Source organism: Rhipicephalus sanguineus, chromosome 2 (assembly GCF_013339695.2).
Source record: "Rhipicephalus sanguineus isolate Rsan-2018 chromosome 2, BIME_Rsan_1.4, whole genome shotgun sequence".
NCBI lineage: Eukaryota > Metazoa > Arthropoda > Arachnida > Ixodida > Ixodidae > Rhipicephalus > Rhipicephalus sanguineus.
The window spans coordinates 140834848-140850676 of record NC_051177.1 but is presented as its reverse complement, the minus strand read 5'-3'; the positions used below and the strand labels follow the sequence as shown (position 1 = coordinate 140850676).

At 51.1% G+C, this 15829-nt stretch overlaps 1 protein-coding gene and 1 non-coding gene across 10 annotated transcripts in view; one reads left to right on the top strand and one right to left on the bottom strand.

Annotated features, from left to right (window-relative positions):
* The window catches only part of LOC119383728 (fatty-acid amide hydrolase 2), a 116742-nt gene that overhangs the window by 99088 nt on the left and 1825 nt on the right, over nucleotides 1–15829 (top strand). For 8 of the 9 annotated variants that reach the window (XM_049412652.1, XM_049412649.1, XM_049412645.1 and 5 more), the window contains one exon: nucleotides 9577–9672. The exons of the other annotated variant lie outside the window; for it this stretch is intronic. In XM_049412652.1, coding sequence (XP_049268609.1) covers nucleotides 9577–9672 — 96 coding nt within the window. The remainder of the gene's footprint in view (nucleotides 1–9576; nucleotides 9673–15829) is intronic. 9 annotated transcript variants of the gene reach the window in all.
* Trnar-ccu (transfer RNA arginine (anticodon CCU)) lies at nucleotides 14788–14861 on the bottom strand. Its single transcript has one exon. It is a non-coding gene; the product is annotated as a tRNA-Arg (tRNA).

Sequence of the window (15829 nt, the reverse complement as noted above, 5' to 3'; positions counted from 1 at the left end):
ATCAATAACCAGTTACATTGATGACACTCTGGACTTGTGCAAGAGAGGCAACACAACAATACCTAATGCGACTACATGATAAACGCGATAAAATGGATAGAGAACGATGTCTTTAATCTGATGCTTGCAAAATCGCCTATCAGTGGGAGATGTCGTTGCATTGTGTCCAGGTAAGAACTATGCAGGCAGCGTTCGTCGCTCTTCATCGCGCAACAAGCATCTTGCTGGTTAGGCTGCCAGTTCAGACCAGTCAGCATTGCTCGCAGACATGAAGGCTGTTACGGTTCACTTTAGGCGGTCATGCCTAAAACGAATGCAAAACACATGTTGTAACCAGCGTCCAGAGCCAGTGCGCCAACGTGAACGTGCGTCTCGAAGATGGCCTGGTACGCTAGTTGGCATTATATTGCCGCGTGTCTTATGTTTCATGAGTGGAAGCTACACCCCCCAGGACTGTCAGCAACGCTCAGCGCAAACCGCGCCACATTGTTCGCGAAGCTTCCCGATCATTGTAGATCGTTTTGTTAAGATTGCGCGCCGCACGCGAATGTTCCAGCTTTGTCGAGAGATAACGCCGCCACCAGCGATATCGCTGGAAAGTTCGATAGCGCCTGTATAAAAGCCGACACGCTTGACCGCTTGTGAGTTGATCGACGGTCGACGCTCTGTTCGACGCTATCAGGGTATTGCTGTAGTTTGACCTTCAGTTTCCCGGCCACAAGTTCGGCCAAATAAACAGTTTCATCTCGGACGTGCTGACTGCTGTCTTCGTCGACGTCACGACCACATGACATCTGGTGGAGGTGCTGCTTCATGATCCGGACGCCACCGCGGAGCGCTGACCCAAGCCCAAGCCGCGAAGAAGACGACTCTAAGGTCAATCCGGATCCTCGAACCAGCCGCCGGCAGAAAGGACTACAACCAGAGTACGGGCTCCTTCCCGAAAACGCCAGGCAGCCGAAGACCGTCACATCTACCGCCGAGACGATGACAGACCCCCTGCCACCTACAACGGTAGTGATGCAACAGCCAAGGGAGCCACCAACTTTCCGTGGATCGTCGTTTGAAGACCCGGAGAGCTGGCTGGAGACGTACGAGCGAGTCGCCGCCTTAAACCACTGGGACACTGAAGAGAAGCTGCGCCACGTCTACTTCTACTTAGAAGACGCCGCGAAGACGTGGTTCGAAAACCATGGATCGAGCTTTCAATCCTGGGACCTCTTTCGGACGTCGTTCCTCAATACCTTCGCGAGCATCGTCCGCAAGGAAAAGGCCGCTGCTTTGCTGGAGACCCGGGTGCAGCTGCCAAACGAAAACGTCACCATCTTCACGGAAGAGATGACTCGACTTTTCCGTCAGGCCGACGCTGCGATGGCGGAAGACAAAAAAGTTCGCCTGCTCATGCGGGGTGTCAAACAAGAACTTTTCGCAGGACTTGTCCGCAACCCGCCCACGACGGTCGCCGAATTCCTCACCTAGGCTACGACTATTGAAAAGACACTGGACATGCGGACGAAACAGTACAACCGCTCGCCGCTGTCTGCAACCTATTCCGAAGTGCACTCACTAGCCACCGACGACTTGCGCGAAACCATCCGAGCGATCGTGCGGGAGGAGCTGCGCAAGCTGTTACCTTCGCCGCAGCCTCAAGTGGATTCAATCGCAGACATTGTCCGCGAGGAAATCAAAGAGTCACTGGGTGTTCCTCAGCCGGCACCGCCGCAGCTTCAAGCAATGAGTTATGCTGCTGCAGCCCGACGCAACGCCCCCCCTCCTCGCCCGCGTCAAGACGCCGCGCCGCCCCAGCAGTTCCGCCGCCAGGCGCCACCGCCGCCACCACCGACGCCATACCGCCCGCCAACCGGCCAGCGATACACGCCGAGGAAGACCGACGTTTGGCGCGCCCCCGACCATCGTCCTCTCTGCTACCACTGCGGAGAAGCCGGCCACACCTACCGCCGCTGCCAGTATCGACGGATGGGACTGCGCGGGTTCGCCATCGACGCGCCGCGTCCACAGCAGGGTGAACGACCACGTGACATCGCCGACTATCTGGCAGGAGCGCAGTGGACCCCCCGAGGACCTTCCCGATCGCCGTCGCCAGGCCGCTACGCCTCTCCCCAACGCCGCCAGTACACTGGCCCATTCCGGGGCCGGTCGCCTAGCCCGTATCCGGAAAACTAAGAGCAGCAACCGATGGAGGTGCGGTTGCTGTACGACGAAACATCGAAGATCCTCCGCCGACGACGACGACGCCACGACGAAACCTTGAAGACCCGACGCGAACCAGACAGAGCCCTGACGACGAAGCTTCGCGGACCGAAGTGGACCTGACAACGCAACGGGGAAGCAGCGGAACAAACCGACGTAGCCGTGACCCGACACCACGACCTAACTGCAATGCAAGACGAACTAGCGACCTCGACGTCCTTATCGACGGCCACAGCGTCACAGCTCTCGTCGACACCGGAGCCGACTATTCTGTAATCAGTGGACCGTTCGCCGCGAAGCTGAAGAAAGTTAGGACAGCCTGGGAAGGCCCCGAAATCCGGACAGCTGGAGGTCATCTAGTAACACCGGAGGGAATCTGCACAGTGAGACTCACCATTCACAACCGGATTTATCCCGCGAACTTCGTAGTCCTGCAGCGTTGCTCGAGAGAGGTCATTCTTGGTATGGACTTCTTAAGCCTTCATGGTGGAGTCATCGACCTGAGATCTAAGTCGATAACACTATCCACAGAAAAAGCACTACCACCGTACACGCCGCCAGAAAAACACGCCTTGAATGTGCTGGAAGACCAGGTCACCATTCCCCCTCGCTCCAGCGTCATCATTTCCCTCGGCACTCAGAAATCAGCAGACCTGGAAGGCGTCGTCGAGGGCGATCAGCACCTGCTTCTGAACAGTCAGATTTGCGTCGCAAGAGGCATAGCCGAGCTGCGCGATGGCAAAGGAAAGGTAGTGCTGACAAACTTCAGCCACGAATATAGGCACCTAAACATTGGTACGACGGTCGCCTACATCGACGAATTCGTGGACGCCAGCAATGCTTTCGCCTTCTTCGATGCTACCGAACCTGCTTCGAAGGATCGAGATCCCCAAACAGATTTCGACGTCAACCCGAGCCTCCCGAAGCACAAGCAAGACCAGCTTCAAGCCCTGCTCCTGCAATTCAAGGACTGCTTTTCGTCGTCGTCAAGAATTCGACAGACCCCAGTCGCGAAACATCGCATCATAACAGAAGAAGGTGCCCGACCAATCCGTCAGAGCCCGTACCGAGTTTCGACGCGAGAACGCGAGGCTGTTAAGAAACAGGTCGACGAAGTGCTACGCGACGACATCATCCAGCCGTCGAAGAGTCCGTGGGCATCCCCCGTGGTGCTAGTGAAGAAGAAGGATGGAACTCTACGTTTTTGCGTCGATTATCGTCGCCTGAACAAAGTGACGAAGAAGGACGTGTATCCCCTTCCCCGGATAGACGATGCCCTGGATCGATTACACAACGCAAAGTACTTTTCGTCGATGGACCTGAAGACCGGTTACTGGCAAATCGAAGTCGACGAGAGAGACCGAGAAAAGACTGCCTTTATAACACCAGACGGCCTGTTCGAATTCAAGGTCATGCCCTTTGGTCTTTGCTCGGCACCTGCGACATTTCAACGCGTTATGGATACAGTACTGGCCGGCTTGAAGTGGCAGACGTGCCTCGTGTACTTGGACGACGTCGTTGTGTTTTCCTCAAACTTCGACGAACACCTTCGGCGCCTTGAAGCTGTACTTCAAGCAGTCAGGACCTCCGGACTCACCCTGAAGCCTGAAAAGTGCCGCTTCGCGTACGAGGAGCTCTTGTTTTTGAGCCACGTGATCTGCAAAGATGGTGTTCGCCCGGACCCGCGCAAAACAGCTGCCATCGCTGCCTCCCCGCCACCCACCGATAAGAAGGCCGTACGCCGTTTTCTCGGCTTGTGCGCCTACTACAGACGCTTCGTCAAGGAATTTTCACGAATAGCCGAGCCACTAACGCACCTCACGAAGACCGACGTGCCATTCAAGTGGGAAACGGCGCAAGTCGAAGCATTTCAAGAACTTAAACGACGCCTTCAGATGCCTCCGATACTAGCGCATTTCGACGAAGACGCCGATACGGAAATCCACACCGACGCAAGCTGCGTAGGACTCGGCGCCGTCCTCATGCAGAAGACTGACGGGCTGGAAAGGGTCATCAGTTATGCTAGCCGGTCGCTATCAAAGGCAGAAATCAACTATTCCACAACAGAAAAGGAGTGCCTGGCCATCATCTGGGCTACATCGAAGTTTCGCCCCTATCTCTACGGCCGGCCTTTCAAAGTTGTGAGCGACCACCACGCCTTGTGTTGGCTAGCTAACTTGAAGGACCCTTCAGGTCGCCTCGCACGGTGGAGCCTACGACTGCAAGAATTCGACATTACCGTCGTGTACAAGTCCGGACGAAAACACTCTGACGCCGACTGCCTGTCTCGTGCCCCCGTCGACGCGCCGCCGCAAGACGACGACGATGACTGCTTCCTCGGAACTATAAGTGCCGATGACTTCGCCGAAAGGCAACGAGCCGACGCGGAACTTGGGGGCCTTATGGAGTACCTCGAGTGCAAGACCGCGGATGTTCCGAAGGTATTCAAGCGAGGACTGCCGTCGTTTTTCTTGCGGAACGGCGTTCTCCTGAAGAACTTCTCGCCACTTCGAGCCGACTACCTTCTTGTCGTGCCCTCATCATTGCGACCAGAAGTCCTCCAGGCCCTACACGACGACCCGACGGCTGGACACCTCGGTGTTTCCCGCACACTCGCCAGAATACAGGAAAAATACTACTGGACACGCCTTGCTGCCGACGTCACCCACTACGTTAAGACTTGCCGAGATTGCCAGCGACGGAAGACACCGCCGACTAGGCCAGCGGGACTTCTGCAGCCAATCGAACCACCTTACCGGCCGTTCCAGCTCATCAGGATGGACCTACTGGGGCCGTTCCCGACGTCGACTTCCGGCAACAAGTGGATCGTCGTAGCAACTGACTACCTCACCCGCTACGCCGAGACAAAGGCCTTGCCCAAAGGCAGTGCGGCCGAGGTAGCCAAGTTCTTCGTTGAGAACATCGTATTGCGTCATGGCGCCCCAGAGGTCCTCATCACAGACAGAGGTACCGCCTTTACTGCGGACCTCACTCAGGCGATCTTCAAATACAGCGAGACGAGCCACCGTCGCACCACCGCCTACCACCCGCAGACCAATGGCCTCACCGAGCGTCTAAATAAGACCATCGCCGACATGCTGGCCATGTACGTCGACGTTGAGCACAAGACGTGGGACGCCGTCCTTCCGTACGTGACCTTCGCTTACAACACGGCCGTCCAAGAAACGACGCAGATGACGCCGTACAAGTTGGTCTACGGAAGGAGCCCGGCGACGACGCTCGACGCCATGCTACCGAACGCCACCGACGAAGACAATCTCGACACCGCCGCTTACTTACAACGTGCCGAAGAAGCTCGACAGCTCGCCCGCCTGCGCATCAAGACCCAGCAGAACACCGACAGCCGTCGCTACAATCTTCGACGATGCTTCGTGGAGTACCAGCCCGGCGACCGTGTCTGGGTCTGGACACCAATACGACGACGCGGACTGAGCGAGAAGCTTCTGCGTCGATACTTCGGACCGTATAGGGTACTTCGACGTCTCGGCGCACTCGACTACGAGGTTGTCCCCGACAGCATCACGAACTCTCAGAGGCGCCGAGCTCGACCCGAGGTCGTGCATGTGGTGCGCCTTAAACCGTACTATGCACGTTAACGCACCAGAGGACTCTAATGTTTCCTTTCTTTATTAGTTTGCTTTAGTATTGCATGCATTCATGTTCTGTTTTTAAGCATCGAGACGATGCTTTTTCAGAGGGGGGCATTGCCGCGTGTCTTATGTTTCATGAGTGGAAGCTACACCCCCCAGGACTGTCAGCAACGCTCAGCGCAAACCGCGCCACATTGTTCGCGAAGCTTCCCGATCATTGTAGATCGTTTTGTTAAGATTGCGCGCCGCACGCGAATGTTCCAGCTTTGTCGAGAGATAACGCCGCCACCAGCGATATCGCTGGAAAGTTCGATAGCGCCTGTATAAAAGCCGACACGCTTGACCGCTTGTGAGTTGATCGACGGTCGACGCTCTGTTCGACGCTATCAGCGTATTGCTGTAGTTTGACCTTCAGTTTCCCGGCCACAAGTTCGGCCAAATAAACAGTTTCATCTCGGACGTGCTGACTGCTGTCTTCGTCGACGTCACGACCACGTGACAATATCTCAGTAACGTTCGAGCGCACATAGAAGGGGACAAAAGCAGAAAACATGACACAACACGCTGATCGGTCGCACGTTCCGTACTCTCAGTCGGACATCTCGGTCGCACGCGCCGATTGCGCTTGTGTTAGGAGTCTTTGTGGATGTGCGGAGCTCTCGTGTGACGGCGAGCTCTCAAGGCGCGCCTCCGGTGGGATTTTTTCGACAAGTACGAGCGAGCGTCGCAGCTGAGGCAGAGAGTGCGGCGAATGCCACGGATGGAGAGCATATAGAAAAGTAGACGGGCAAACCCCAGCTCTAAAGTCTCTCTCATCCCCTAGGCTTGCAGCAGTACGCAATGTTGTACATTCTCGTAGGGCTTTTTCGGAGCGCGCCGCTCACCGGAAAAGCTGTATTAAACTTCTGCTATTGAGGCGAAAGCTTTAGATGCCCGCCTCATCAAACACTAAAATTAACAATCGGTGTACGTCGGCGTCAATACGAGTGGTGCAAAAAGTGATCACGTGTTGTCGTCACCATTGACGTCACAAGTCGGGAACATTAGTAGCATCATCATAAGGCCACTGTGACGTCACGTGATGAAGTCATCTCATGGTGTTGTCGCTTGGTCATGGGCCGATCACGGAGGCAGTGCTAATCCATATTAGGTGCAGAAACCTTACGGGAGGGGGGATCAGTACATCAACTGAGAAGAAAAAGTAGAAGGTGCCTTTCGCCTTCGAGTCGTGTTAGTCGAATGCATAAGGAACCCTTGTCAGTTTTTGTTTTTTCGTCGGCTCGTCTTTGCTGAAACTCTCCGATTATCAACCTGGTTCGAGCGGTAAGCAGATGCGGCTTAAGTTCACCACTCTCCATAAACGTAAAAAAAGCTTATGCATGTCAGGAAGTTGCCCGCCAGAGCTCCTTGGTGGCCTTCGCTCATCCGTGGGATACGCAACAGCCTCCGTGAAATATCGTGCTCTAATCAACCTTGCGATTGAGCAAGAAATCGCCGAAGGCTTGCCTGAGCACCAGCGGCACTTCCATACGGCTGCACCAGTGATCTACGCTCAAGTCGTTGCCAGGCTAAATAAATCCCTGCGGCTGTGCTACGCGGAAGTCGTCGATAGGCCCCAACAACTCTCTCCTGGTGCGCCTCACCTACGCCGACGCCGTGGCTGGCCCTGACTGCAATCCACTGTAATGTCATTGCACCAGCTGCCCCTCACAACGCGTCTTGTGACATCTAAGACCTGCCTCAGCGATGATCGGCCAATATGCTTTTCGTGCGGCTGCGTCTGTCACGCCGCACACTGTCGCACTATTGAAATTGTGTGCAATCGGCTAGCGCCGCATTATTCGTGACTTGCAAATCCGCCGTCGATATTACGGTACAGCTTCGGCTATGTCACTGACGCTGCACCCGACATCCATCACCTGCCGCTCACCGTCTCCACAGTATCGCTCGCTATTCGATGGAGCCTCTTCCCGTAGCTCTGGAAGAGCAAAACAAGCTGTCGCCGTCCACGAGAAAATGGCTGCGATACCGCCGCAGTGTTAAAGCCCACAACGTAATCCGTCGAACGTGATAGAAATATTTTTTGACGGTGTTTTCCCACACCGTTTGTTGACGGTGTTTTCACCTGACCGTTTTTCACTTGGAAGGATCCACTGTTACCTTACGCAACCGTCTACGTCACTAAGGGCTCCAGCACAACTTGCTTTTCTACACTTTCCCGTCCCCTGCGGTGTTGCTCCGAAGGGAATTAACTTGAAAATGTGGAAGCCGTCGATGACTTGCATGTTATGGACGTACCTGGTGTCACATATTGTGCCAGCTCCAGTACGCTTGGTGCTGTTTCTACATCAGACTTATTGTCCAGGCTTGTGTTCGGTTCCTTGTGTGCTGATAACCCGATACCGGACCAGCCTTCTGAGGTTCTGTTCCTCTTAGAAGAATGTTGTTCTCTTGATGTCGGGCCACTTTTCCTGACCCGGACGTCAACTTCTACGCATCACATGGACACTGGCTCCGAACCACCATTGCCGGAATGCCCATATCGTGCATCTCCCGCAGAATTTTATGTAATTAACGAAGCAGTCGACGATATGCTTTGCCACGAAGTGAATCGACCTTCCCGCAGTCCGTGGGCATCTCATGTTGCCTTTGTTACGAACAAAGATAGTTCCGTGCTGTTGTGTGTGCACTGTTGCGTGTTCTGTTGCGTCTGCACGTCACATCCGAGGATGGCATTCGCCCCATTCAAGGCAAACTATGGGCCGTTGCCGAATTATCTAAACAAACGTATGACTAACAATTATTCAGTTTGTCTGTGTTCATACTTCAGACGCTTGATTCGGAATTTTGCCGCCATCATATCGCCTTTGACGCAACTTCTTGCGAAGTTCATCTTCGGGTTATTAACAAAATAAGTGTATACCGTGTACGAAGACTTGCTTAATGAGTCACGGTGCGGCTATTGATTTTGTAGCGCTAGCTACACTTGCCTAGCCGGAGCCGATTTCGCGTGGATCCTCATGAGCCGTGCTGCGCATGCGCGAGGATCAGTGATCTCACACAGCTGGCTCACCGGAGCCGGCATCTCACGCCATGTCTCACGCGCTCTCCGCCACCAACGCGCGCGGCTCGCCGCTGCTTGTCTGCGAGTTCGGGAGGAGTGGTGTCGTAGCCGCGGCAGACAAACTGGCGCCGGCGCGCGCGCCGACTCCGCCACCGTCGCGCGCGACTCGCCGTTGCCGGTCTGCGCTTTCGAGAGGAGTGAGGTCGTAGCCTTGGCAGACATATTGGCGCCAGCGCGCGCGCAGCTATTCGCCTTCGCTGTGCAGTCGCCGTCTGACACTGTGCTGGAGACGCTCGATAGCGCCTCTGACGCGTTTGCAGGTGGGTAACTCCATGGAGAAGGAGAAAGCAAATGCTGATCAACAGCGCAGAAGAGCCGAGAAGCTCATTGGATCCCGAAGTAGTTGCCTGGCAATTAGCGGTTCAGCGTACGAAGAATGAACAGAAGGAGGCTAATAATCCTAGACAATCTGGACAGCTAAGAATGATCAGCTGAACCTTTGCTAACACTACGTATATCCTGGCATAGCCGAGCTAAGCCACTGCAAATTTTTTAGTGTTGAAATAAAGACACGTATCAGTTTCCATATACGAATGGAATGTCGTCTTACCTATATATACAAGGCACGGTTTACGATAATTTAAAAGTGTCTGATTTGACAAATGTAAACGATGTTCTTTTCTTTTTCAGGTAAATCTGAACATGTTGAAACTTTATTACATGGACACAGAAGGAAGCCTATATATCAGCCGGATGACAAGTGATATTCGCCAAGTCGTTGGGAAGGTTAGTAATAAAACACCCACAGAGACACTCAGCATTTCATGAAAAAAAAATTGCGGACCATGTATCGCATTGTTGAGCGTATAGAGAGTAGTATACGAATTATTGCACACGACGACGAATCACATACCCCGTCTTGTTGCTGAAAGATTATACTCTTGTCTTAGCCTTTTCTTCTCATCAGTGCTTTCTTTCCTCGTGCTGCAATGCAAACCAGCTGAGAGAACAGTTAGCCTGGTTAATTGCTTAATAGCGCTGCTTGTCATCGCTTGTCGTCGATTCCCTTATCAATCTTCTCATTATTTCTTGTCCTGTGTGCATCGCCATAACCCACATGGTACACACCTCTTGACGCAAGGCTTGCTTCGGCAGACTACGCAGTCACTTCAACGGACCAGCGCAATTAAAACAAGATATAAATCACGAGCAAACTGCTTTTAATTAAGCGGGCTGGCGTCTGATAAGGTGACCTTGATTTTGTGATTTAATGAATGAATCAATTTTTTGAAAGCCGGTGGCCGGGGTTGATTAACATTTCGAACATACATGGTGTTTTATCTAACCGGGGTTAAGTTCTTCAATATTCTAGTGAACCTTCGGGCTGGGAAACCCACGCGACCTATTGATTCTCAATAAAGTTCTTCCGTCCATCCATTACGGGAATGAAGGAATTGGCGTCCTTCACTGTCATATAGGAACTCATGACATCGTTTAATATGAGATGAGGTAATGTATTATTCGGTAATAGTTAATAAGTTTTGCTGGGGTCCCTGCAACCCTTTTTCGAGTATTCATCGAATGACTTCATTAAAGGAGTTTATTGCCTCACGAATCTAGCTGTCGCAAAGATTTTGAGAATGCTTCAAGTGCGAGCGGAGTTACAGAGATTTGTCGCACGCTTTAAGCGCTTTCTCTCCCTTTTCGTTCCAGCAAGCGCGCTGAAAGCTAAGGAAGGGGGGGCGATGACAAGGGGGCAAGAAGCTACGTCCGTACGTCAGTGTGCTTCATGGCCTTGAACACATTTTTAACACGAAAGTGTTTTATGCCGGGGTCCACCAAGATTTCAGTGACGTATTTCCGTCACGGAAATGACGTCGAAAAAAGTTACACGATCAGATAGCAAAGAAAAAAAGTTCCGTCAAAGGCGTCGAACCCACGACCGCTCGGTCCGCAACAACAGATGCCGGGCACGCTATCCACTGCGCCACGGTCACAGACTCTTGCGACTTTACAAGCGCGCCTTTTAGATCTACCACTCTCCCGGTCGGCGGGGTGGTGTTGCCCTCTGGAAGCGGTAAAGTATTTCGTCATTACTGTGGCCTCCGCGATTAGCACTTGCAACGCGTTACACGTCCGTCACATTCGGCGCGTTTTCAATACAAGTTCAATTTTGTCAATGCCTTAACACACCGCGAGGTGGCGACCTTAGTCCAAGCGTCGTAGAAGCGTCGGCCTCGCTCATAGCATCAAGCTAATCCAAACCAAAAATAGCTCTGCGACGCGCGCCTGCCTCAACTGGCTGTAACACCGCGTTCCCCGCTCACGCGCTCGCCCCGAGAAAAATCGCGGCCGGGCTACCGGGGCGGCACAACGCGCGTTGCGTTTCCCTCTGTTCCAGCCGTGGTGTTCAATCTCATTTTAACACGCCGCGGGATGGCGATCAAGTTCTGCGTCCAATATGCGACGCTCTTCTGGCTATCACACCTCGTTCCCCGCAGACGCTTTCACCGTTAACTACTACCACAAGGGTTTGTTTAATCATTTAACATGGACATTAGTCGTCGGGATGTAGATGTACCACCAATCATCAAAGTGGGTACATCCACGTTAAACGGTGCTATAATTGCCAGACATCAATATACATTGTGCAAGCTCTCTTATATCAATGTACAGTAAACATTCAGTTTCTTCTGCAAGGACACGCTTTACTTTCGTGTTATTCCGATTCCTATGACGGAGTGATCAACCATCTTTTTTTTCTTTGAATCAGTGTAACGGCGACCGGGCTGGTGTAATTGTATACTGCGCGTAATTCTAGCTCTATACAGAATGAAGGAAGGGAATTTTCGAGGGCTCGTTTCTTTGTTTGACACGGCTTTAATGAAAACCAGCAGATAATGAAGCCAAGGAAGCTTGTATAGACGTCAGACTCTGCCCAGGCGGCGCTGCGAAAAACACCGCCACCAGCGCCCTCATCGCAGCCCTGGCACTAACTGGGTAGTGCAAAGAGAGCCGTCCGCAAGCGAATGTGCATAGGCCACAATATATCCCTCCTCTTTCGTTGGTGTCGAGGCGCCGTCTCCTGAAAATGAAGGACCTGGAAAGCTTCTTCCGCCAATCCACGCTTCAGAAACAAAGGAAACTGATCAAAGCGAACTGCGAGTACAATACAAAATAAGTTTTAGTTATTCCCGCGCGCTGCACCTCGCAAGTACAAGCGAGCATCATACGACATAGAATTCGAGGCAAGCCCTCCGACATCCGTTCTCTAGCGCCTAAATGCGTTAAAATCGGGTATATACGTAATGCCACAGCGATAAAGTACATACACGATCAATTTACTTAGCTATGCATCTTACGATCAGTGGTACAAAACTCCGTTCATCAGGGACGAATGGGCCCGGCGATTTTCGCTTTTGCAGTTGCATTCTCCGTAAATTCATCTCTCGCTTCCTGTGCATTGGACTGTTTTATTACGCATCCTCAAATGGTCTCTTGATGGTCGTCTTCCGTTTGTGTGTACTGCAAATGGGGATACGTGCGTCCAATTTCGCGGGGTACAACCAAAGGCAAAACCGTGGCCTCCGAGATAGCTACGGCAACCGCGGAGGACACGGGCGAAACAAACCTGAAGGTGGTCACGACCAACATTCTGCGATTTACTTGTATGGCGCACGTGTTAGCCAGTTAGAACCAGAACTCTGAGCTTTCAAAACGTACGTCCGCGATGATGTGTTGTGACGACCAACTCGTCGTGGTGTGCGTATCACGCGTCTTCAGACTGCCTCTAGCTGCTCACTTCGTGTTACACGACAAGCACCGCGGTCAGAGCCTCTGCTGAGCTTCTTAGTCAAGGTTACCACGGTTCTCCATCAGGGCTACGCAAAACAACAGCAGAGCAACATTATCACACTTTCTCATGCGATCGGCTGTGGAGAACGCGGGTACTTACTTCGCTTACCGAACACGCTCGCAACATCCCATATCCAGCGCTCTCGCCTTTCTTCTTCGTACGACAACTATGGAAATCGGTAAAACTGAACGTTGTTATTCAGTCTTTTACGTCCGTGGCAATTCACAGCGCAACAGTGCGCCTTTTGCGGCGTTTCTTCGTAGCGTGCGGAGGGGTCTCGTCTGCTGCTGTTTTCGCCGTCGTTCTGGCGAGTGATCCAGCAAGCACTTCACGACGGTACGGTGGCGCGTCCGACTAGCGGAGAGCAATTCACAGCTTTCGTTCTGTGTACTCTAGTAACTAGTACTCGGTATCTTTATCGATTTCAGCAAGGCCTTCGACTCTCTGAATAGACAGTTACTTTTACGTAAGCTAGATTTATACGGTGTACGAGGTGTTGCCTTAGACTTGTTTGACTCATATCTAAGTGAAAGGAAACAATACGTGTGTATAAACAATTTTTCTTCGACGACTAAACCAAACTATCTCGGAGTGCCTCAGGGCAGTATATTAGGTCCGTTTTTGTTTAATTTATACATAAATGACATTGTAAATATAGATCCTTCAGCAAAATTTGTTATTTATGCTGACGATACAAGCGTATTTTTTTGCACATGATGATACTGACCAGTTGATTAAAAGAGGAAATAATATACTAGAGAAGATATATAAGTGGGCATGTTCCAATGGGCTATTAATAAACGCAGAAAAAACCAAAGCGGTTATGTTTCGAGCAAAAGGCAAGCAGGTACAAGTAACTTCTCCGCTCTATCTTAATAACAATCTGATTCAAATGGTGGATAATGTGAAAACATTAGGTGTCGCATTTTCAAACAGCATGCTATGGGACGCACAAGTAGAGCAAGTAGCGACAAAAACGGCACGTGTACTTGGTATAATTTATCGCAACAATTATCTACTTCCGTTAAAAACAATACTTATTATTTATCATTCTTTGTTTATGTCCTATGTTAACTATTGCTTTATGGTGTGGGGTGACACAACACAAACAAATATTGATAAGCTCAGTAGACTTCAAAATAGATTCCTAAAAATTATCGCTAAGAAAGAACCTTATCACTCAGTTATATACATGCAACAAAAATATAAACTAATCAGTTTTCAAAATCTTTACAATTACAACATTTGTAGGAGTATAAAAAAAGAGCTGAAGCAAAAAACTGTACTATCTGATTTAGCCAACCTACAGCCTTCGGAGAATAAATATGATACCCGTAAGCATAACCTCTGGTTCACGCACAAAATATGGTGACCAAATGGTACGCAATGCTATTCCCAGAATGCTGAATTATTTAAGCAGCATTGATGTAAATATAGAAAACATGACCACAAACAATGTTGCATCATTGTTCTTATAAATTGTATCATGATGTCGTTTACCCTTTTGTATCAGTTTGTCCTCTTATGCATTTTGTAACACATGTATACATAGCCTTTTTAAGCTTCTAATGTTTTGTTTTCTCTTCATGGAAACTGTTGTATCCTGTTTACGTATCGATTGACATTACCTTATTTCTGTATAGTATGCTTTTGTTACCTTATTTGTATGCCAGTGCTTCTGACCCATTCATTTTTAGGTAGCGGGAGCTAGTCAAGCTGCTTTAGTGCAGCTTTTACTCCCGCCATCCTTCATGTAGTATGAAACATGAAAATAAAGATTCAATTCAATTCAATTCAAATGCGCAAACACACGCGATATTAAGCTCAAACGTTGTTTCGCACTCGCTATTTGCACCTGGTCCCATAGCAAACTGTGCGAGGGAGTCGGTCTATGCACTACTCAATACTTCTCCGACAGGTGGCGCCACACGTCTTGGAAACTCCAGAGTCTGACGTCTATAGGGAACGTTAATTGAACTGTTTTAAGAGTATGGTAGTAATTGTGATATAGATGTGAAGAAAGTAAAGTGGACGAAAAGGCAACTTGCCCCCGGCAGGGACCGAACCTGCGACCTTCGGATTAGGCGCCCGATGCTCTTACCAACCGAGCTACAGCGGCGGTCGTCCCCTCGTCCACTTATCGGGTATTGTTTTCACCGCGAGGAACGAAAAAAAAGAAAGCTGTTTTACGTCCTCCGCGTGGTGAGGCAACCGAAGGCACAGGATCGAGCCCGGCATACTAGCACGTCATGCTCCGAGCATTCAATAAAAACACAATTCCTGCGTCCACTAAAGCATCAGATGCATAGGCACTTCTAGTTTGCAACAACAATGCGACAGAGGTGCGTGAAGTACCCTCTGCTTGCTAAAATGGTCCAACTCCACGCTTGAAAACACGGACATTCGTACCTCCCGCCGGCGCTGCGCTACCGCCACTGGGCCCTTTGGGCAGGACGCGGAGGCGAAAAGGTCACGTGTCGCCAACCGGCCTATCGCAGGGCGCGGCAGCTGGATCAAAACATTTGGCGTCTTTTGAAAGTTAGCTCTCTAGGGGTTTTGCGCAGCACGGGCACGTCGCGGCAGCCCGCGGTGGCCGCAGTAAATATGCGGCTCACGATGCGCACATCAGCCAATGGCGCTATAGTCTTTGTGTTTATGGCGCGGTGATCTTTGAGTACGACACCATTTGTCGAGAGAAGAGCGGGAAATTTCTAGCTGACTGAAAATTAATTGTAAATTCCAGGCCGCGTGCTGCGCTATAATGTTTGGCTCACATGTTCTCAGGAGCCTCGACTACCAGTCGGCCGCGTTTTCAGACCATGCGCAAGAAGTGTTGTAGGGACTCTTTAAACGATTCATGAGAAATCATTCATGGTATCGAGAAATATCTAACTGAGCAAATTTGAATGTTCCGAGATGTAAAGCTGGTGCGGTGCATTTCAAAAAGTACGGCGAGGTTAGGGGAGTGCGCGCCGCTTCAATAGTGTCTGAAAGCATGTTGCTAACGAGTAATGCATGCTGCATGTAGTCGAAATATACTGGCCCGGTTGAGTGGGACACCAGAAACACCTCTCGTCTGCGAAACAT